At 35.8% G+C, this 23,964-nt stretch overlaps 1 protein-coding gene across 1 annotated transcript in view; it reads right to left on the reverse strand.

The window, feature by feature from the left end:
• Nucleotides 1-302: 302 nt before the first annotated feature.
• Nucleotides 303-23,964, reverse strand: part of LOC102976092 (zinc finger protein 25-like) — a 30,130-nt gene continuing 6,468 nt past the window's right edge. The window contains exons 5-6 of the mRNA XM_028493483.2: nt 8,462-8,554; nt 303-3,740 (exon numbers count right to left, since the gene is read on the reverse strand). Coding sequence (XP_028349284.1) covers nt 2,653-3,740; nt 8,462-8,554 — 1,181 coding nt within the window. The 3' untranslated portion in view covers nt 303-2,652. The remainder of the gene's footprint in view (nt 3,741-8,461; nt 8,555-23,964) is intronic.

The following is a 23,964-nucleotide window of genomic DNA, read 5'->3' on the forward strand; positions in this document are numbered from 1 at the left end:
AATAATGGCTGAGTTTTTCAAAATTAGTGACAGACTCCCACCACAGATCCAGGAAGCCAGAGGATACCAAGCCATATATAAATAAAACTATCTAGGAATATGCTGTTCAAACCTCCAGCATATAGAGTATTATTTGAAAGCTACCTGAATTACCTTTAAGTGTATAGTGTACTCTGGGGCAACCACTAAAGGTTTAAAAATGATAATCGATATAACAAGAGGAAAGAAAATGTAATCACATAAAATGCACAGTTAAAATTACACAAGGCAGAAAAAGAGAAGAATGAAAAAGTACAATGAATAAATATTTTAAAACAGGGCAGATATATGTGAATTATCTGAATGTACCAATGAAAAAACAATCTCAGAGTGGATTAAAAAAAGACCCAAATATATGCTATCTATACAAAACCCCTTTGAATGTAAAAAGATATATTAAAAGTAAAGGGATGAAGGGACTTCCTGGTGGTTCAGCGGTTAAAATTCCACCTTCCAATGCAGGGGACATGGGTTTGACCCCTGGTTGGGGAACTAAGATCTCACATGCCACAGGGCAACTAAGCCTGCGCACCGCAACTACTGAGCCCGCATGCTCTGGAGCCTGTGCGCCACAACTAGAGAGAAGCCCGTGAGCCGCAATGAAGAGAACACACACCGCAACAAAGGGTCTGGTGTGCCACAACTAAGCCAAATAAATAAATAAATAAATAAATAAAATTTTAAAAGCCATTAAAAAAAAAAAACAAAAGAAAACTACAGTAGCTTTATTACTTTCAGACAAAGCTGAATTAACAAAAGGAAAATTATCAGGAATAAAGAGGAGCATTACATAATGATAAAGGGGTAGATTCAGCAGAAGACAGAACAAGCCTTAAGAGAATGTGTCTAAAAACAGATCAAAATAGGAGGCAAGAACTGGGACTTCCCTGGTGACGCAGTGGTTAAGAATCTGCCTGCCAATGTAGAGGATACGGGTTTGAGCCCTGGTCCAGGAAGATCCCACATGCTGCAGAATGACTAAGCCCATGCGGTACAACTACTGAGCCTGCTTCGCAACAAGAGAAGCCACAGCAATGAGAAGCCTGAGCACTGCAATGCTGAGTAGCCCCCACTTGCCGCAACAAGAGAGAGTCCAGGCGCAGCAACAGACCCAACACAACCAAAATTCAATAATTTAAAAAAAAAAGAACTGAAAACAATTAGTTTGAGATTTCAACCATCTTCGATTCATCAGTCGAAACACGGACACAGTTGAACTGAGCAGCACCATCAGTCAATGGGGTCTAATCAACATTTATAGAATACTTTATTCTACAACAGCAGAATACACATTTTTAAGCTCAGATGGCACTTTGATTGAGACAAACAACATTGTGGGTCACAATGCACAATTCAAAAGACAATGAAGCTAGAATTAATTAAAAAAACAGCCAGCAATATCAAAACATTTGCAGACTGAACAACACACTTCTAAATAACATGTAGATCAAAAGAGTCCCAGATAATTTTAAAATATTTTGAACTAAAGGAGAATGGAAATACAACTTCTTTTTCTCTTTACAGGGTAAATAGTGAGTACCACTGTTCACAGCAACTCAATTGAATCAGATTTGTTCTCCAAACGACTGTGCATATGACTTTTGCATAATGAATCTAATGTTCACACTAAATGCACTGGTGACCCTGAGACAATAAAATTCTTGCAGGAAACACTGTTTGTCTTCTTTCCTGAAGAGGCAATTCAGTAACAATCATCTATCTTTTATACACTGGCCAGAAAACAGTAAGAAAAAATAGGAACATGAGGTATTTTAACTATCCAAATGTATCCTCTAACATGTTTACATAATGATAGTTTTTACATAAAAAGTACATAATTCTCACTACCCTCATGTTAGATTCCAGTACAATTAAACTAAAGGTGGTCTTTGGGTAGAAAAGTTTTCCTCATCCATTACCTTCACAGGATTTTGTTCCTGCGTAAATTTTGAATACCCACTGAGTAGTCTGGTGGAAAGACTGTTCATAAGTGATTAATTTCAAGGATTTACCTCTTGTGTGAGTCCTCTAATGTCCAATGAGGGCTGAAATCTGGTTGAAACACTATCCATACACAATACACATGAGGGATTTCTGAGTTTTGTTGATTGATGGTTGATTTCTCGAAGAGAAAATTTCCATGTTTATTATATTCATTGATCTTCCCCTGAGTTCTCTGATGCTGCACTTCCAGTCAAAGTTTCCCCATATCCATTACATTCATAGTGTTTCTCAGTCTGATGTTTCCTAAGACCTGACTTCTGGCTAAAAGCTTTCCTATGTTCATCATGTTAATGGGATTTCCCCATGTGACTTCTCTGATGTGTTCTTAGGCCTGGGTTGCTGCTTTAAGTTTTCTAAAGTTTACTACGTTGATAGGGTTTCTCCCACGTGGGGACTGTCTGATGTACTCTGAGGTTTAGTTTATATGGGAAAACTTTCTCACGTTCATTACTAATAGGATTTTTCCCCAGTGTGAGTTCTCTGAAGTCTTTAGGACCGGCATCTAGCTAAAAGCTTTCTCACATTCAACCCATTCATTGGGTTTCTCCTCTGTGAATTCGCTGATGCAGAGGTAGATGAGAATTTTCACAGAAGGATTTTCCACACTTACTACACTGCTAAGGTTTCTGTTCTGTGTGAATTTTGATGCCGAGTGAGGTGAGACTTCCTAGAGAGACATTTTCCACATTTATTACACTCATAGGGTTTCTCCCCTGTGTGATTTCTCTGATGTCTTTTTAGGGTTGACTTATGGCTAAAAGCTTTCCCACATTCACTACATTCATAAGGTTTCTCCCCTGTATGAGTTCTCTGATGTTCTCTGAGGTTTGACATGTGGGTAAAAGTTTTCTTACATTCATTACATGCATAAGGTCTCTCCCCACTATGAGTTCTCTGATGTCCAGTGAGGTATGACTTCCTATAGAAAAATATTCCACACTCATTACATTCATAGGGTTTCTCCCCTGTGTGAATTCTCTGATGCACAACGAGGTATGATTTCCTACAGATAGATTTTCCACACTCACTACATTCATAGCGTTTTGCCCCTGTGTGACTACTCTGATGCTCAGTGAGGTGAAACTTTGTATAGAACACTTTTCCACATTTATTACACTCATAGGGTTTCTCACCTGTGTGACTTCTCTGATGTCTTTTTATGGTTGACTTATGGCTAAAAGCTTTCCCACACTCACTACATTCATAAGGTTTCTCCCCTGTATGAGTTCTCCGATGATCTCTGAGGTGTGATGTGTGGGTAAAAGTTTTCTCACATTCATTACATGCATAAGGTCTCTCCCCACTATGAGTTCTCTGATGTCCAATAAGGTAATACTTCCTAGAGAAGGATTTTCCACATTCTTCACATCCATAGGGTTTCACCCTTATTTGAGTTCTCTGATGTACACTAAAGGTAGTCTGAGTGGGCAAGGTTTGCCAAAATATGGTATCATGACAGAAGCTCCCTTTTGTGTCACATTTCTGGGGAATGGTAAGGGCTGCATCAGGGCTTAAGTTACCTCCAATTTCAAAGGTCTTTATTTCTGAGTGAGTGCTCTGATGTTCTCTGCAGTGTAACTTCTGGTGGAAAGTTTTCTCAACTGTGTCTTTATTCTGAAGTTGAGCAAAAAAGTCTTCCTGCAAGTATTTTCCTTGATTTGCCAGACTTTTCTCTAAGAGGTTACCAAGTTTGCTGTCTTATAAAATAAAGAAAATAAAAATGTCTTATGAACATTAAACACATTTCTTATAGGATGCAGCCTTTATATACATGTGCAATATTGTATTTATTTGCTTTCTAGGCACCAAGTCTCCCTGAAATAAACATTCCAAATGTTTATACTATTCCTATACTTCTTGAGAAAAAAGGACAACAAAATTATGATGATTATTACTATATAGTTGGCATTTTAAAAATAAGGAAATGTAAGGTAAATAGATAATAGGACTCTCAAAAGTGGTTCACTCAGGAAATCTGAAAATGAGAGACTGGGATGACTGATTATGAGCAGTAGGTAGAATTGTAAGAAAAATCAGTTAATAAGGGTTTTCAAATGATAGATCAAAGAAGGAATTGGACTAAGGAAGAATAACAATGTCCAGGTCCTTATACTTCCAACTAGAGATTACAGTGGGAGGTCTACAAGCTTCCAGCTGGAGTCCCCCCTTTTCTATTCTAAACACATCAACACTAAAATACATTTATAATTGCACTTATTTTCTCCTGATTATAGAAACAATTCTATAGCTCAAGCTCAAGTCCTCCTGGAGTTATTCACAGAAATACGAATGTACAAGAAGTGTAAAAGTGATGAGAGGTAAAACCATAATTTGACCTAGAATGAATTCACTTCTATATGCTGGCTCTAATGCCTTAGTTTACTATACCAGGGTTGTTCAACAACAAACCTCTCTTGAACATCAAATCATAAGTTTCCACTTTCACTATGATTACTCACTCTCCTGAAACTAGTCTTAACCATGACTAATCTCTATATAAGCATTCCACCTACTTCTCAACATATTTAGTTTCTGAGATCCTTAAATAGCATGTTTCAACCTGTTTCCAAAAGCCTATTTAGAAATACCCTTTTTATTCATTTCACATAAAAGTTTCTTTCATATGTGTGACTGATCTTACCTAGGCTATTTTAACCTTTGATGTAAAATGCCAGCCCTATGCTAAAACCTAATGTGGCACTGAACACACTACTCTAACTACAACAGAAAACAGGAATTAAGTGGCATCATTCTGGAAAACAACTTTTTTTTTTAACAACTCCAGGCACATTAGATATTCTAGCTACCATTTCACAATTCCATATTTTCCAATCTAGCCTGTCCAGGCTATTTGTCTCCTATCAGTGGTTCCTTAACTACAATAATATTTTTCAGTTTTAACATTTATCTTCTACTCACAATCCTTTCTCTAAGTAACTCTATATCCCAACTTAAGGATTAAAGATTAATCTAGATATCTTTTGAGGCAATACTATTCTCTAAACTTGACCAAGAAAATACCTTCTTAGAGCTTCCCAACACTAATTTACACTCTCACAATAAGTACTGCCTATACCATTCATCTTAACAATGAATAGATGGAGAGCACACATGCACATTGAGGCACACACATTTTTAAGCAAATTATTATCACTTAAATCAGGATTCATCTTAAAATTAATGGCATGTTGACAGTTTTTTAGCTACCCCTAAAATAATGGTTTCTCTTTCAAATGATACCTTCTTAGAGCCTATAAAATATTTTTCATGCAGCTTTGTGCTTCTAAATCTGAAAAAGAACTCTCATTCTCTGATTATTTTTGCACTCCTCTGTGATATGATATAAATTAGTAGTCCCTAAAAATGCAGTATGGAACTTCGCTGGTGGTGCAGTGGTTAAGAATCTGCCTCCCAATGCAGGGGACAGGGGTTTGAGCCCTGGTCCGGGAAGATCCCCCATGCTGCAGAGCAACTAAGCCTGTGCACAACTACTGAGCCTGCATTCTAGAGCCCGTGAGCCACAACTACTGAAGCCCGTGTACCTACAGCCTGTGCTCTGCAACAAGAGAAGTCCGTGCACCACAATGAAGTGTAGCCCCCACCCACCGCAACTAGAGAAAGCCTGCACACAGCAACAAAGACCCAGCGCGGCCAAGGTAAATAAATAAATTTTAAATATATATATATATATATTTTTTAAATGTATGTTTCAGAGCTACCCAGACCACTCTCAGTTACACTGGCTTAGTCAAAGAAATTTGACTGCTGCGTCAATAAGTATGAAATACCTCTCTCCAACCTTATGGTCAATCCAATGTAACTACACGATATTAATTATATATAATGTCCCAGAAGAGGCAGGAATAAAGTAGGCAATATTCTTTTCTGGTGCATTATAATACACCAAATAATTTACCCACACACATTCATTTTAAGTACATCTTAATTTTTGTATGTGTGTATGTTTTAACATTCTGTTCCAAATAACAAGATACTATTCAGTTTGTTGTATCTGACCATTATATATATGGCATTTTCCTACCAATAGACTTGTGCTGCTTGATTTCATATGCATAATTTTCATTTTAGCTTCATAGACCATGGTTGTCCTGCAGTGTGTAATATTCCATTGTATTATTATATCATGATTTAACTTTAAGTTCACATGTAAATTAGTATTGAGGTTCCTTCCAAAACTGGGCTTTTTACAAATGTTGTATGAAGAGTGTCTTATTTTGTCTCCCAGTGAAAATGTATAGGAAACTCTAGAAGATAAACCTGGGAGTGAAACTACTGAGTCATGGGGAACAGGTATGTTAAAATGTAAAGAAAATGCTAACCTGTTTTCCCAAACAGTTATACCAATTAATACTGCTCCTGCCTTGTCGATGATTCCCTGAATATCATCATACTCTTGGAATCATAAAACTTCTCCATGTTTGAAAATTGAGTGGGAAGAACATCATACTACAGTGTAATCTGATCTGAATCTGTGCTTCCCAGAGTAAGCATTTTTTTTCATCTATGCCATTCATCCCCTTCTTTGAGAAATGCCTCTTTATGGACTTTGACTCTTTTTTAAATGCGTTGCTTGCCTTTTTACTAACAATTTTAGTAGTTTAATATTTAACATACATTTGCGTCCCAAGTTTTTGTCTTAGGTACTGAATCAGAAAATAAAATATTTTAAATATCTGCTCTCAGAGAGCTTATATTCCAGTGGAAAGAGACAGAGGGAAAAATTGGTACTTCACAATAGTATATTAGGTGTTGAGTGGTTGGGAGAAAAATGAAACAGAAAAAAGGAGGAAATAAGATTATTTGACACAGGAGTGACATTTAAAATATGATAGTCATGGAAGGCCATACTAAGGACATATCTGTCTTAAGATCTGAATTCCTTATATATTATACAAATAAATTCTTTCTGAGGTATATTTATAACAAATATCATTTCCCACTGTTTGATTTGTCTCCTCATGGTTATAAAAATATGAAACTTAGCATAAATATAGATACAACTATTCTGTCCATGATAAGAAATAGTACAGAGTGACCACCCATGGAATTATCATTCTCATAAAGAAACAGAATATGACTGGATCAGAAAAACATCAGGTCTTTCTTAAGCACAAGTTTCTGCATCATTACACATCACATCACTCATAAAATTTATAGTAATTAATTACTCTCATTTCTGTGCTGTTTTACAACTCTCTTTTAGAGGCCTTAAGAATTTGGACGTTTAGAAAAAATATATTCAATATCGGAAAAGTAAGATGCAACAAAAGTAATGAGATGTAATCCTGATGTTTTTCACATCTTGAAAAGCTAGGAAGCCAAATATATAACTTACAGCTGACAAATCAAGTAACAGTCACAATGATATTGAAGAGGTAAAAACTAAGAGAGATTATAAAAGAAACTAAAGTTGGGTGTTAAAATATGGGAAGGAAGAGAAAGTAAGCATTTTAATTTCATAACTGGTTACACATCAGGTGATTACTAGACATTGTCTAAATAAATGGATCATTAAGCAATTTCATGAGATTATAAATTTTTACAGTCACACCTTAAGCCAAAGTACAACCTAACTACGTTATTAGGAAAAAAACACACTTATTCTAAAAAGAAAAGAAAGCAGGGCTATTACTGAAGAGTTTCTGTAACATTATACACAGAAACAGCATTTAGAAGTAACTGCCAATCAATATGAATGGGCTAATGTCAACTATTAAAAGAAAATGCTATTAGACTGTATTTGAGACATACCTAAAATTAATTTGGAAAATCAGAAATACAAAGTGGTAAATTAAGAAAACATATAAAAATAATTCAGGATTCAATCTCAGTCAAGGCTGAATTCAATTTTTCAACGTTAAATTCAAGGTTTAGCATAATGCCAAAAAAAATCTCATGAGTATTTTTTGAAATTTGATCAGCTCCTTATTAAAACATGTCATAAAGGTGCTGTAATCAATATGAAATGGTCTAGTGTAGAGATATTAAAGAGGTCACAGAAACAACAGAGAAACCAGGACCAAATACATGATTTACTGACTCTTGACTTCTAAGGTAACAATGCATAAAACTGAAGAAAATTCCCCATGTGAATGACTGCTAAATTGCATGTTTGAATGCAAATGTTTATATCATTTATATTTAAAATAATCATCTACGTATTTGGGTTTGTACTGTATCTTGAAGCTTACTATTTGTAAGGTGAGAAAATCAATGTGCTAACATTCCATCCCTTTTCTTACACACTCATTTACATCATATTTGGTATACTCTTTACACACTTCAAGATATAAGTCCTCATAAAGAAAAGTGTTTAAACTATTTCACAATGTCCACCTCTAACTGACCATTTTGGATCTAACTTCCCCTGCAGTTGTGTCTAAAGTACTCAACTCACCTGCATGGCTCTTGTTTAGAAATTCTTCCTCTAATAACAATGGATCATCTTGCTCCAACTTGATGATTACATCCGGTTTTGTAAAATAATACCCTGTAAATGGGAAATAATATGGCATTTAGATCAGCTGAACTGGCTTTAATGCACATGAACGTGAAGGAAGGAATAGTTATAGGAATAGCAAAGTGATGGTGCTCATTTGACCTTTCCTTTGGAGAGGAAACTACAATGTAATTTTTTTCTGAATCTGAAAAGTAATTGATCTCATTAAAGCCCTGAATCATAAGACTACAATACACTGAGTCTACATGTACAGAGGTTTAAATAAGGCTCTGCACAGGAACTTCCAATCATGACCATGATGGTGTAAGAGGAATAATGGTATTTGCCAAACAACTGGAAACCATACAAAATCAATAAAATAATGACCTTTAGGGATTACACATGAGACAATGGCACTGGAAAACAAGGACCTCTGAGAGAAGGGAAAGAAACAGAATTTCTAGGTTAGGGTACAGAAAGAAGACACCAAATCACAGCCTGCTGAACTACAGAACTCAAAGTTCAGAGTTCAGGAAAGCCAAAACAATTAGAATTTCTGGAGTAAAATATTTCAGAGGAAAGAGGTATGCTGAGAGAGAGGCAGGAAGCTCTAACAGAAAGGTCACCTTGAGTAAAATTTGTACATTCATATAAGAAAGCTTCCAACAATGGAGGAAAAAGAACCCAAACACAATAGGTGGAAAAATTCCCAAGCATACACACAGACAGGATGTTTAGAAAGTGGAAAGATCTTCTACTATGTGAGGTATTAGATGCTCTGTATCCAAGAGTATTATTGTCTACTAGTGCAACCAAGTTAGTCTTAAAGAATGCTCTAGACCTGAAATAACAAGCAAATACTGAGTTAATTTAAATGATTTACTTGAATTAAATTATATTAGAAGCAAGCACTGAAAGGATTAAAATTATTCTCAAGTAATTTACTACTCCCCCCAAAAAATGCCCCAAAGAATTTAAACAAATATCACAAAATCTAGCAGCCAACAATGCAAAAGTCACAATACGTAGCACACTATCAAAAATGACCAAGTATGGGGCGGGGAGCAGGAGACAAGATGGCTGAGTAGAAGAACTTGAGCTCACCTCCTCTCATGAAAACATCAAAATCACAACTGCAATCAACCATTGACAAAAAAGACTTGAACCTACCAAACAAGATATTCTACACCCAAAGACAAAGAAGAAGCCAAAATGAGACGGTAGGAGGGGAGCTTCTGTGATATAATCAAATCCCATGCTCACTAGGTAGGTGGCCTACAAACTGGAAAATAATTATTTCGCAGAGGTTCTCCCACAGGAGTGAGAATTCTGATCCCCACGTCAGGCACCCAAGGCTGTGAGTCTGGCATCAGGAGGAGGCGCTTTCAGAGCATTTGGCTTTGAACACTAGCGGGGCTTGAGTGCAGGAGCTCCAAAGGACTGGGGGAAACAGACTCCATTCTTGGAGGTCACACACAAGGTTTCATGTGCACTAGGAACCAGGGCAAAGCAGTGACTCCATAGGAGCCTGTGCCAGACATAGCTGTGGGTCTTGGAGGATTTCTTGGAGAAGTGGGGGCTGGCCATGGCTGTCTGTGGGGTCAAGTACACTGCTGGCGGAGGCCTCAAGAAATAATCATCACCATGAGCTCTTAGGGAGATCGTCATCTTGGCACCGACAGCTGGCCCCAACCAACAGCCTACAGGCTCCAGTGCAGGGATGCCTCAGGCCAAACAACCAACAAGGTGGGAACACAACCTCACCCACCAGCAGACAAGCTGCCTAAAGTCTTCCTAACCCCACAGCTGCCTCTAAACAAACCCCCTGACAAGGCCCTGCCCACCAGAGGGACAAGACACAGCTCTACCCACCAGTGGGCAGGCACCAGTCTCTCCAACCAGGAAGCCTACACAAGTCTCTGGACCAACCTCACTAACCAGGGGGCAGACACCAGAAGCAAAAGGAACTACAGTCCTGCAAACTGAGGAACGGAGACCACAAACACAGAAAGTTAGATAAAATAAGACGGCAGAGAATTATGGCCCAGATGAAGGAACAAGATAAAACCACAGAATAATAACTAAGTGAAATAGAGATAGCCAACATAACTGAAAAAGAATACAGAGTAATGAGAGTAAAGATGATCCAAGATCTTGGGAAAAGAATGAGGCACAGATGAAGAAGATAGAAGAAATGTTTAATAATGCACTAGAAGCTTTGAGAAGAGAGTAGAACAATATAATAACTGAAATATAAATACATGAGAAGGAATCAATAGCAGGAAAAATGAGGTAGACTAACAAATAAGTGAGCTGGAAGACAGATTGTTGGAAATCACTGCTGCGGAACAGATAAAGAAAAATGAATGCAAAGAAACAAGAACAGTCTAAGAGACCTCTGGGACAACATTATATGCACCAATATTCGCATTATAGGGGTTCCAGAAGAAGAGAGAGAGAAAGGGCCTGAGAAAATATTTGAAGAGATAATAACTGAAAATTTCCCTAACATGGGAAAGGAAACAGTCACCCAAGTCCAGGAACTGCAGAGGCCCAGTCAGGATAAACCCAAGGAGGAACACACTGAGACACACATTAATCAAAGTGACAAAAATTAAAGACAATGAGAAAATATTAACAGCAACAAAGATAAGCAACAAATAACATAAAACAAAATTCCCATAAAGTTATGAGCTGATTTTTCAGCAGAAACTCTGCAGGCCAGAAGGGAGTGGTATGATATACTGAAAGCGATGAAAGGGAAGAATCTACAACCAAGAATCCTCTACCCAGCAAGGCTCTTGTTCAGATTCAATGGAGAAATCAAAAGCTTTACAGACAAGCAAAACCTGAGAGAATTCAGCACCACCAAACCACCTTTACAACAAATGCTAAAGGAACTTCTCCAGATGAAAAGAAAAAGTCACAACTAGAAACAAGAAAATTATTAATGGAAAAGTTCACTGGTAAAGGCAAACAGAGTAAAGGTTGGAAATCATACACACAGAAATGATATCAAAGCCAGCAACTGTGAGAAGAGGATGGTACAAATGTAGGATATTGGAAATGCATTTGAAATTAAAAGACCAGCAGCTTAAAACAATCTTGTTTATATACAGACTTCTATATCAAAACCTCATGGTAACCATAAACCGAAAATCTACAATATATACACGCACACAAACAAAGAAAAAGCAAGGCGAACACAACTCTAAAGATAGTCATCAAATCACCAGAGAAGAGAAAAGAGGAAGGGAAGAAAAAAGCCCCGCAAATACAAATTCAAAACAATTAACAAAATGGCAATAAGAACATACATATAGATATGCTCCACCCAACAGACTTACAGGCTGGCTGAATGGATACAAAAACAAGACCCATATATATGCTGTCTACAAAAAACCCACTGCAGACCTAAGGACACATACAGACTGAAAGTGAAGGAATGGAAAAACATATTCTAAGCAAATGGAAATCGAAAGAAAGCTGGAGTACCAATCTTCTTATCAGACAAAATAGACTTTAAAATAAAGACTGTTACAAAACACAAATAAGAACAATGAATAATGATCAAGGGATTAATCCAAGAAGAAGATATAAAAATTGTAAATATATATGCCCCCAACATAGGAGCAACTTGATATATAAGGTAAATACTAACAACCATAAAAGGAGAAATCAACAGTAACACATAATAGTGGGAGATTTTAGTGCCACTATTATTAAACCCCACCTTCATCAAAGGACAGATCATCCACACAGAAAATCACTAAGGAAACACAAGTCTTTTATGACTTAGTTGATATTTATAGGACATTCCATCTGACAGCAGCAGAATACACATTCTTCTCAAGTGCACACAGAACAATCTCCAGGATAGATCACATCTTGGGTCACAAATCAAGCCTCTGTAAATTTAAGAAGATTTACATCATAGCAAGCATCTCCTCCAACCACAGTGCTATGAGATTAGAAATCCACTACAAAGAAGAAAACTGTAAAAAACACAAACACATGGAGGATAAACAATATATTACTAAACAACCAATGGATCACTGAAGAAATCAAAGAGGAAATAAAAAAATACTTAGACACAAATGAAAACGAAAACACGACAATCTGAAACGTGGGAGGCAGCAAAAGCAGTTCTAAGGGGGAAGTTCATAGCAATATAACCTTACCACAGGAAAGAAGAAAAATCTCAAATATTAACAAGCTAACCTTACACCAAAAGCAACTAGAGGAAGAAGAACAAACAAATTCCAAAGGTAGCATAAGGAAAGAAATAATAAAGATTAGAGCAGAAATAAATGAAATAGAGATTGAGAAAACAACAGAAAAGGTCAATGAAACTAAAAGCTGGTTCTTTGAAAAGATAAAAAATTGGTAAACCTTTAGCCAGACTCATCAAGAAAAAAAGGGAGATGGCTCAAATCAATAAAATTAGAAAAAAAAAGGAGTTACAACTCACACCATAGAAACACAAAGGATCTATAAGAGACTACTACAAGCAACTATATGCCAGTAATATGGACAACCTAGAAGTAACAGACAAATTCTTAGAAAGGTACAATCTCCCAAGACTGAACCAGGAAGAAATAGAAAATATAAACAGACCAATCACAAGTACTGAAATTGAAACTGTGATTTTAAAATTTCCAAGAAACAAAAGTCCAGGACCAGATGGCTTCACAGGCGAATTCCATCAAGATTTAGAGAAGAGGTAATACCTATCCTTCTGGAACTCTTCCAAAAAATTGCAGAGGAAGGAATACTCCCAAACTTATTCTATGAGGACACCATCACCCTGATACCAAAACGAGACAAAGACACCACAAAAAAGAAAATTAGTGGCCAATATCACTGATGAACATAGATGCAAAAATACTCAACAAAATCCTAAAAACCCGAATTCAACAATATATTAAAAGAATCATACACAAGGACCAAGTGGGATTTATCCCAGGGATGCAAGAATTCTTCAATATGCACAAATCAATCAGTATGATACACCACATTAACAAACGGAAGAATAAAAACTGTATCATCATCTCAACAGAAGCAGAAAAAGCTTTCGACAAAATTCAGCACCCATTTATTATAAAAACTCTCCACATGTGGGCATAGAGGAAACCTACCTCAACATAATAAAGGCCATATATGACAAGCCCACAGCTAACATCATTCTCAACCATGAAAAGTTGAAAGCATTTCCTCTAAGATCATGAACAAGACAAGGATGTCCACTCTTACCACTTTTATTCACTTTTATACTTTTGGAAGTCCTAGCCATCGCAATCAGAGAAGAAAAAGAAACAAAAGGAATCCAAATTGGAAAAGAAGAAGTAAAACTGTCACTGTTCACAAATGACACAATATTATACACAGGAAATCCTAAAGATGCTACAAGAAAACTACTACAGCTAATCAGTGAATTTGGTTAAGGTTGCAGGATACAAAATTGAAGCACAGAAATCTCTTGCATTCCTATACACTAACAGTGAAAGATCAGAAAGAGAAGTTAAGGAAACAATCCCATTTACCATCACATCAAATAGAATAAAATACCTAGGAATAAACCTACCAAAGGAAGCAAAAGACCTGTACTCTGAAAACTATAAGACGCCAATGAAAGAAACTGAAGATGACACAGATGGGAATATATACCATGCTCTTGGATTGGAAGAAACAATATTATCAAAATGTCTATTCTACCCAAGGCAATCTACAGACCCAATGCAATCCGTATCAAATTATCAATGGCATTTTTCACAAAACTAGAAGAAAAATATTGAAAATTTGTATGGAGACAAAAAAGACCCTGAATAGCCAAAGCAATCTTGAGAAAGAAAAATGGAGCCGGAGGAATCAGGCTCCCTGACTTCAGACTATCCTACAAAGCTACAGTCATGGTACTGGCACAAAAACAGAAATATAGATCAATGGAACAGGATAGAAAGCCCAGAAATAAAACCACACAACTATGGTCAATTAATCTACAACAATGGAGGCCAGAACATACAATGGACAAAAGACAACCTCTTCAATAAATGGTGCTGGAAAAACTGGACAGCAACATGTAAAAAGAATGACACTAGAACATTCTCTAACACCATAGACAAAAATAAACTCAAAATGGATTAAAGACCTAAATGTAAGGCCAGATACTATAAAACTTAGAGGAAAACACAGGCAGACACTCTTTGGCATAAATCGCAGCAACATCTATTTAGATCCACCTCCTAGAGTAATAAAAATAAAAACAGAAATAAACAAATGGGACCTAATTAAACTTAAAACCTTTTGCACAGCACAGGAAACCATAAACAAAACAAAAAGACAACCTACAGAATGAGATAAAATATTTGCAAAGAAAGCAACTGACAAAAGATTAATCTCCAAAATATATAGTTCATGCAGCTCAAAATTTAAAAAAAAAAAACCACAAAACAAAACAATAAATGGGCAAAAGATGTAAACAGACATTTCTCCAAAGAAGACACAGATGGCCAAAAAGCACAGGAAAAGATGCTCAACATCTCTCATTATTAGAGAAATGCAAATCAAAACTACAATGATGTATCACCTCACACCAGTCAGACTGGCAATCATCAAAAAGTCTATGAACAATAAATGCTGGAGAGGGTGTGGAGAAAAGGGAACCCTCCTCCATTATCGGTGGTAATGTAATTTGGTACAAGCACTATGGAGAACAGTATGGAGGTTTCTTGAAAACCTAAAAATACAACTACCATATGACCCAGAAATCCCACTCTTGGGCATATAACCGGAGAAAACCATAATTTAAAAAGATACATGCATCCCAGTGTTCACTGCAGCAATATTTACAGTAGCCAAGACAAGGAAGCAACCTAAGTGTCCATCAACAGAGGAATGGATAAAGACGTGGTACATATCTATAGTGGAATATTACTCAGCCATAAAAAAGAATAAAAGAATGCCATTTGCAACAAAAAGAATAAAATAATGCCATTTGCAGATGGACCTAGAGATTATCACACTAAGTGAAGTCAGACAGAGAAAGATAAATATAACATGATATCCTTACATGTGGAATCTAAAAAAATGATGTAAGTGAACTTATTTACAAAACAGAAACAGACTCATAATTTGAAAACAAATTTATGGTTACCAAAGGGGAAAGGTGGGGGAGGGACTAGTTAGGAGTTTGGGATTAACATATACACACTACTATATATAAAATAAACAAGGATATACTTTATAGTACAGGGAACTCTACTCAATATTCTATAATAATCTATATGGAAAAAGAATCTGAAAAAGAATGCTTATATGAATATGTAAAACTAAATCATTCTGCTGTACCCTGAAACTACTACAACATTATAAATCAACTATACCCCAGTATAAAATTAAAATTAAATTTAAAAACAATGACCAAGTATGAAAAGAAGGAAAACATGATTCATGACCAGGAAACAAGTCAATCAATGGGCCAGAAGAAAAATGTCATCTGAGATTAAATTTGCTTCCAAGGACCTCAAAGCTGCTATTCTAATACACTCCATAGGTTAAAGATAGAGAAAAACATGAACATGTTAAGAAAACAGAGTTAAAAAAAAAGTCCAAAACTGAACTTCAAGGCAGGACAATATACTCCCTGGAGGGGGAAAAACACTAAAAGACTCCAAAGGGTTTTGTTATAAGGATTACCAATATTTACATCAGATATAAAAACTGACATAGATCTCTTTAATAAGACATGTAAGTTCTCATGTGCTTTTGCATTCATTTTGTTATGTTCCAATCATACAGTTATTTGGAAACTGCATTGTTTGCTTGTGAATGGTGCAAAAGGCTAACACCTTAGTGTCATTATGGCAACTTTTGACCTCAAAGGCACTCTGAAAAGGTCACTGGGACTCCCAAGTCAAAGGGCCATATGGTCCTGATAGACCTGCCATACTCAGTGCCTCCAGGAATTCCTCATTAATTTCAAAGGGCACCCGGCCAACTGAGCACTCTATTACTCTAGTGGTTCTTAAGTTGTGGTTCTGGGGTGACATATGAGAATCTGCATTTCTAACAAATTTTCCCAGATGATTCAAAAGTCTTTAATATTAGAATAGCAAACATTTCTGTTCCCCTGTGATTTATTCTAAATGGCAGCTTTTAAAAAAAAGTCAGTATGCCCAAACATGAGATTTTCAAACTGTTCATGCTTATCTTACAAATTCAGTACATTATTCTTACTAACTTTCTCTGCTAAATAAAGGACCCAAAATTAAGTATTAACTTTCACCTGCCCCAATCAAGTTAGGTTCCTCTTGTCTCCCCAAACCAGTGTCTGGAATCCTGAGCAAACTTAAAGTGCTAGTACTTATCCAAAAATATAATGACTCTTTTAGACAAATGAATAAATAAAACCCATTGCCAGCTGACCAGATCTAAAAGAAAAGTTAAGTCAACTGGATTTTAAAAAATTATACCAAGTGTATATATGAATCTACACAAAAGAAATAAAGAGAAATGTAAATGGACAATATATAAATAAAACACATTGTTCTCGTTTTTAAAATATATTAAAGTGCAAATAACATCTTATAAGAAGAAAACAATGTATTATGTGGATTACAAGATATGTAGAAGTAAAATAAATGACAACAAGAACACACGGATTAAAGACAGAAAAGGAAAATATTCTGTAATAACACAGTTGAAGTAACAAGATATTATTTGAAGGCAGACTGACACTTTAGAGATGTATATTTAGAAACCACTAAAAATACAAACAAGTATATCTCAGAAGCCAAAAGTGGTTAAAGGAGATTCATTAAAAGTAAGTAGTTAAGGGAATTCTCTGGTGGTCCAGTGCTTAGGCCTTGTGCTTTCACTGCTGAGGGCCCAGGTTCAATCCCTGGTCAGGGAACTGAGATCCTGCACGCCACACAGTGCAGCCAAAGAAAAAAAAAAAGGGTGGGGGTGGGGGGGGAACGAGTTAATCACAGAAAAGGCAGGAAAAAGGGGGGAAAAATAGACAAAAAACTAGAAGGTAAACAGCAAGAAGGTTTCAAATTCAACCACAAAAATAACATTAAATATAAGTGATATGAACATTTTGCTAAAACACAAAAATTGTCAGAGCTAATAAAAAGTAAAACAAACATACTGTCACTTAGAAACTGACTGTGAATGTAAAGACACAGGCTAGAAATAAAAGGACAGAAAAACTATATATCACATGAAGCACACAATAAGCAAATGATAGTCTGACTGACTATACAGTACCAAACAAAATTCAGGAAAAGAAATACTACCAGGAATAAAAATAAACAATGCAAAATGCTAAAAGGGAAAATTCATCAGGAGGATGTAATAATCCTAAGTGCTTTGCCACTTAAAAACAGAGCTTCAAAATGCCGGAAGCAAATCTTGTTAAAAAAGAAGATAACACAAAAATTATACTTAGATACTCACATTCCTTTCTCAATATTTAATAAAACAAGTAGATAAGATAGTAAAAGTATATAGAAGCCTTCAGCAATACGATCAGCCCACTGGAACTAATCCCCATCGAGAAAAAGTACTCTTTTCAGTCACATATGGAACATTCCCCAGGATCATATGTTAAGCCCTAAGACAAATTTCAATACATTGAATAAGATTGAACCATGCATGAAATATTATCCAGAGTGACACACAAACAAAGGATATAAAAATTATAACAATAAGAAATTATGAAACAAATAGCTGGAAAGTAAACAAATTCTACAAAACCAATGGATCAAGCAAGAAATCACAGGACATTTAAAAAAATATCTTAGATTAAATGAAAATAAAAACACAACATCAAAACTTGTGTGATGCAGCTAAAGCAGTTTTCAAACGAAAGTAGAGAGCCTTATGCTTATATTAAAAAAGCAAAACCTGGATTTCCCTGGTGGCGCAGTGGTTAAGAATTCGCCTGTCAATGCAGGGGACGGGTTCGAGCCCCGCTGGTCCAGGCAGATCCCACACACTGCAGAGCAACTAAGCCCACGTGCCACAACTACTGAGCCTACACTCTAGAGCCTGTGAGCCACAACCACTGGGCCCACAAGCCGCAACTACTGAAGCCTGCGTGCCTAGAGCCCAAGCTCCGCAACAAGAGAAGCCACCGCAATGAGAAGCCCGCACACCGCAACGAGAAGCCCACACAACACAACGAAGAGTAGGCCCCACTTACTGCAACTAGAGGAAGGCTGCGTGCAGCAACGAAGACTCAATGCAGCCAAAAATAAATTAATTAAAAATAAATTAAAAAAAATAATAATAAAGCAAAAACCAAGTCTCAATTCATGAGCTTAAAGTTTATCATAAAACAGCAAAGAAAGGAAGGGCAAGGTAAACCAAATCAGTATAGAAAATCCTAAGGTATCCAGAAGTAAATAAACTTCTGAAAGCTAATAACCATGTTCATCAAGGTTGCAGAATACAAGATAAATATGCAAAACTCAGCTGTATTTCTATGCACTAGCAATGAGCAATCCAAATATGAAATAAAGAAAACAATTCCACTTACAATAGCATCAAACAGAATAAAATACTTAGAATAGCTTTAACAAAAGTATAAACCTTGCCCATTTAAAGCAACAAAATATCATTGCAATAAATTTTAAAAGGCCTAAATAAATGGAAAGACAGATAATCTCAATGTTCATGGATCAGAAGAATTAAAGTTGTCAAGATGGCAATACTCCAGGAGTTGAGCTACAGATTCAGTCGAACCCTCTCAAAATCTCTGCTCTACTCTTTTACAGAAATTGACAAACCAATCCTAAAATTATGGAAATGCAAGTTACCCAGAATAGCTAAAACAACCTTGATAAAAAAAAAACTTGGAGGGCTCACACTATTCAATTTCAATTACTCTGTTATGGAAAACACTCCTGTTTCTCATCTATATTACTGTCTCTACTCACAAAATACTTCTGTATTCTCAATACTACTTCACTGCTGGTCACTGAATGTGTAGAGGTTTTTCCCACTACCAGGCAACTCTGCAATACAAGCAAGGTGTTCTACATTCAATTCAGTTCTGACATATCTACTTGGAGTTTGCATCAGATCCCACAGGCTAGGGGTTCAGTCCCGCAAGATTGCCTCTCCTCACACTTTAGATGTCAATTACAAGTCCAGGTTGCTACCTGTGCTTCTGACCAGCTAGCTATAAATGGGAGGTTCCCACATCCTTGTCCTCAGGTTTAATTTGCTAGAATGGCACACAGAACTCAGGAAAACAGTTTACTTACTATTAATAGATCGCCATGTTTATTACAAAGCATACAACTCAGAAACAGTCAGATGAAAAAGCTGCATAGGGCAAAGCTTCCATGTCCTGTCCAGGAGCATCAACCTCCCACCACCTACAAGTGTTCAGCAACAACAAAGCTCTCTGAACCCTAGAGTTCAGAATTTTTTGTGGAGATTTCATTATGTAGGAATAATTGTTATTAGTAATTAAGTCAATCCCTGGAGGTCAGGGGGTGGGCCCGAATGTCCCAACCCTCAAATCACTTGATTGGTATTCCTGGCAAGAAGCCTACATCCTCAGGGGGGTTCCAAATGCTACCTCATTAACATGAACTATGGCATGTTTGAAAGGGCCTTGTTACGAATAACAAAAGACACCTCAATCTCTCTTACCACTTAGGAAATCGCAAGGGATTTAGAACTCTGTGCCAGGAACAGGGATGAAGACCAAATCTTCTTCCTTATTATAAATCACAATATCATACTATACTATTAAGCTAGTACTGGTGTAAGAATAAACATTATAAGAATAAAATTAGAGACCAACGGAATAGAAGTGAGAGGACAGAAATAAACCCTTACATCTATGGACAACTGAATTTCAACAAGGGTGCTACAGTTCAATCAGAAAAATATAGTCTTTTCAACAAATGATGTTGGAAAACACTTCACTATTCACATGCAAAAGAATGAAGTTGTAACACATACCATCTCTAAAAATTAACTCAAAATGAATAACAGACCTAAATGTAGAGAAAAAAATAAAATATACAGAAAAAAATAGGAGTAAATGTTTTTGACTTTGAGTTAGGCAAAGTTTTCTGAGATTTGACAAAAAAGAGGAAAAGAGAAAATAGGCCACCTGGATATTATCAAAATAAAAAACTTTTGCGATTCAAACAGCTCCATGTAGAAAGTGAAAAGACAACTCACAGAATGGAGGAAAATATTTACAAAACATATAACTGATAAAGAGACTTGTATCCAGATTATATTAAAAAATCTTAAAAGTCAACAATGAAGACAAATAACCCAACTTATAAACAGAGAATGGGATGTGAACAGACATTTCTCCAAGGAATATATACAAACAGCCAATAAGCAATTAACACATTAAAAATGCTCAAAATTAGAGAAATACAACTCATAACTATAATGAAATCCCACTTCACACTCCACTTTTTTAGGAGGGCTAAAAAAAAAAAAACAGACAGTAACAATTATTCAGGGACATGTGGAAAAACAGGAACGCTCATTCATTGCTGGTGGGGTGGTAAAAAAAAGTGCCACTGCTTTGAAAAATTCTTTTGGCAGTTCCTAAAATTGTTAAACAGAGTTATCATATCAACCAGTAATTCTACGCTAAGTATATACAAAGTAGAATGGAAAACTGTGTGCACACAAAAACACAACTGGTCTAGCAGTATTATTCATTAACAGTCAAAATGGAAACAACCCAAAGCCCATCAACGGAAAGACAAAATGTGATATATCCATAAAATCAAATATTACTTAACCAGAAATTGAATTTGATTATGGATACATATTATAACACTGATGAACCTTAAAAAGATCATGCTAAGTAGAAGAAGCTGCTCAGAAAAAGCTATATATTTTGTGATTCTACTTATATGAAACCTCCAAAATAGGCAAATCTCTATAGACACAGAGTAGATTAGTAGATTAGGGTTTCTTCTTGGGGTGATGAAAATATACTAAAATTAAATAGTGGTGATAGTTCCATATCTCTGTGAACATATTAAAAAATACTGAATCGTGTAAATTAAAAGGGTGAACTTTTGGTACACGAATTCTACCTCAATCAAGTTGTTATTTAAAAAAAATTCCAAAAAAGAAAATTCCAGGTCCAGATTGCTTCTGTAATGAATTCTAGTATGAACTTTTAAGAAAGAAATGATATTAATTTTACAGCACTAGGAATAGAAAGAAAAGAAATAGGTGACAATGAGCAACTATTTAAGGCCTATGACTAACATCATACTTAGTTGTAAATAATAAATAAATTCTTCGCATTAAATCCTGGCCTGTTCCAAAAAGAAATTAAAATGTATACAGATTAGAAAAATATAAAAATATCTTTATTTACAAATCATATTATTTAATATATAAAATAGTCTAAGGAATCTTCAAGACATCTAGTAGAAGTAACAAGTGACGTTAGCAAAACAGAGATAAACAACATCAATGAACATAAATTATATTTCTACTTAAATCCAAAAAACAATTGGAAATTGAAGTTTTTAAAAGTATCATTACAGATAGCATCAAAAGATTTAAGGATACATCTTACAAAAAAGGCTGAAGACATGTAAGTGAAAACTGTAACACACTGCAAAGGAACATTAAAAGCTAAGGAAAAGGAAGGACATTGTTCACACATCAGAAAATTCAATATTATTCGATGTAAATTTTCCCCCAAATCTTCTAAACGTTCAACACAATCCTTATAAAACACCACTAGGGTTTCCAGAAAAAATAAAACTTTTTTAAATTTATAGGGAAAGAAAAAGAAACTGTAATAGCCAAAAGAAAAAGTTAAGAGGACTTATTCCTTCTGATGTGAAAACTTACTGCACAGATTAATCAAAAGAGCGCATGATTAGTGCACTAGTCAAATAGTGCATACCTATTAAGATAGGTATTTAGATCAATAAACCAGAATGATATTCAGAGAGAGGCCTATGCATATAAGTACAATTTATTTCAAAAGGTGCCAAGGCAACTGAATAGGAAAAGGATAACCAGTGAGCCAAGCAGACCTTTAGCTGAAAAAATGAAGCACGATCTATATTTCACACCATTTACACAGATTAACTGGAAAAAGTCAAAGACTTAAATGTAAAACCTAAACCAAAGACATTTCTTGAAAAAAATAGAGGAGAAAATCTGAATGACCTTTGTTAGGCAAATTATTAAATAGGGGGTGGGGGGAATAGAATAGGAAAGTAAAGGAAATGATAGATTGGACTTCATCAACATGAAAACCTTTTGCCCAACTGTTTCACAACTAAAAAGATCAACCACAGATTAGGAGAAAAAATTTTCAACATGTGTATCTTATAAAAGTCTTCTATCAAGATTGTATAAAGAACTCTTTCAACTGAATTATAACCCGAAAAACTCAACAAAACAAATGGGCTATGGATCTGAACTTACTTCTTTAAAAGCTATGTGAATGAACAAATAGCATACAAAAGTTGTTCATCATCATTAGTCAAAGAGAAATGATAAATGAAACCCAAGTAGATAAAACAGACCTCCACTCAAAGGATAAAAACTCATCGGGTTTACAACACAAAATGATGGTGAATATTTGGAGCAACTAGAATTACTATAAGTTGCTAATGCCCACGTAAATGACACATGCACTTTAAAAACATTTGGCAGTTGTTGTTTTCTTCTTCATATACAGGCATACATCAGAGACACTGCAGGTGTGGTTGCAGATCACAGCAATACAGTGAATATCACAATAAAGTGAGTCGCACAAATTGTTTGGTTTCCCAGTACATAGAAAAGCTGTGTTTACACACAGAGTAGACTAATAAGTTTGCAACAGCATTATGTCTTAAAAAACAATGTACATATCTTAATTTACAAAAACACTTTATTGCTAAAAAATGCTAACCATCATTGAGCCTTCCGTGCATGGTAATCTTGCTGGTGGAGGGTTTGCCTCAGTGTTGATGCTGCAGACTATTAATGGTGGTGGTTACTGAAGGCTGGGGTGGCTGTGGCAGTTTCTTAAAACAAGACAACAATGAAGTTGGTCACATCAATTGACTCTTCCTTTCATGAATTATTTCTCCGTAATATGCAAAGTGAATTGACAGCATTTTACAGACAGTAAAACTTCTTTCAAAACTAGTCAATCCTCTCAAATCCTGCCACTACTTTATTAACTAAATGTGTAATATTCTAAATCCTTTGTTGTCATTTGAAGGATCTTCAGAGTGTCTTCACCAGTAGATTCCATCTCAAGAAACCACTTTCTTTGCTCCTTCAAGAAGCAACTCCTCATCCATTAAATTTTTATCATGGGACTGCAGCAGTTCAGTCACATCTTCAGGATCCGCTTCTAATTCTGAGTCTTCTGCTTCTTCCACCACATCTGCAGTTACTTCCTACACTCAAGTTTGGAACCCCTCAAAGTCATCCATAATGAC

This window comes from Physeter macrocephalus, chromosome 9, assembly GCF_002837175.3.
Source record: "Physeter macrocephalus isolate SW-GA chromosome 9, ASM283717v5, whole genome shotgun sequence".
NCBI classification, from domain to species: domain Eukaryota; kingdom Metazoa; phylum Chordata; class Mammalia; order Artiodactyla; family Physeteridae; genus Physeter; species Physeter macrocephalus.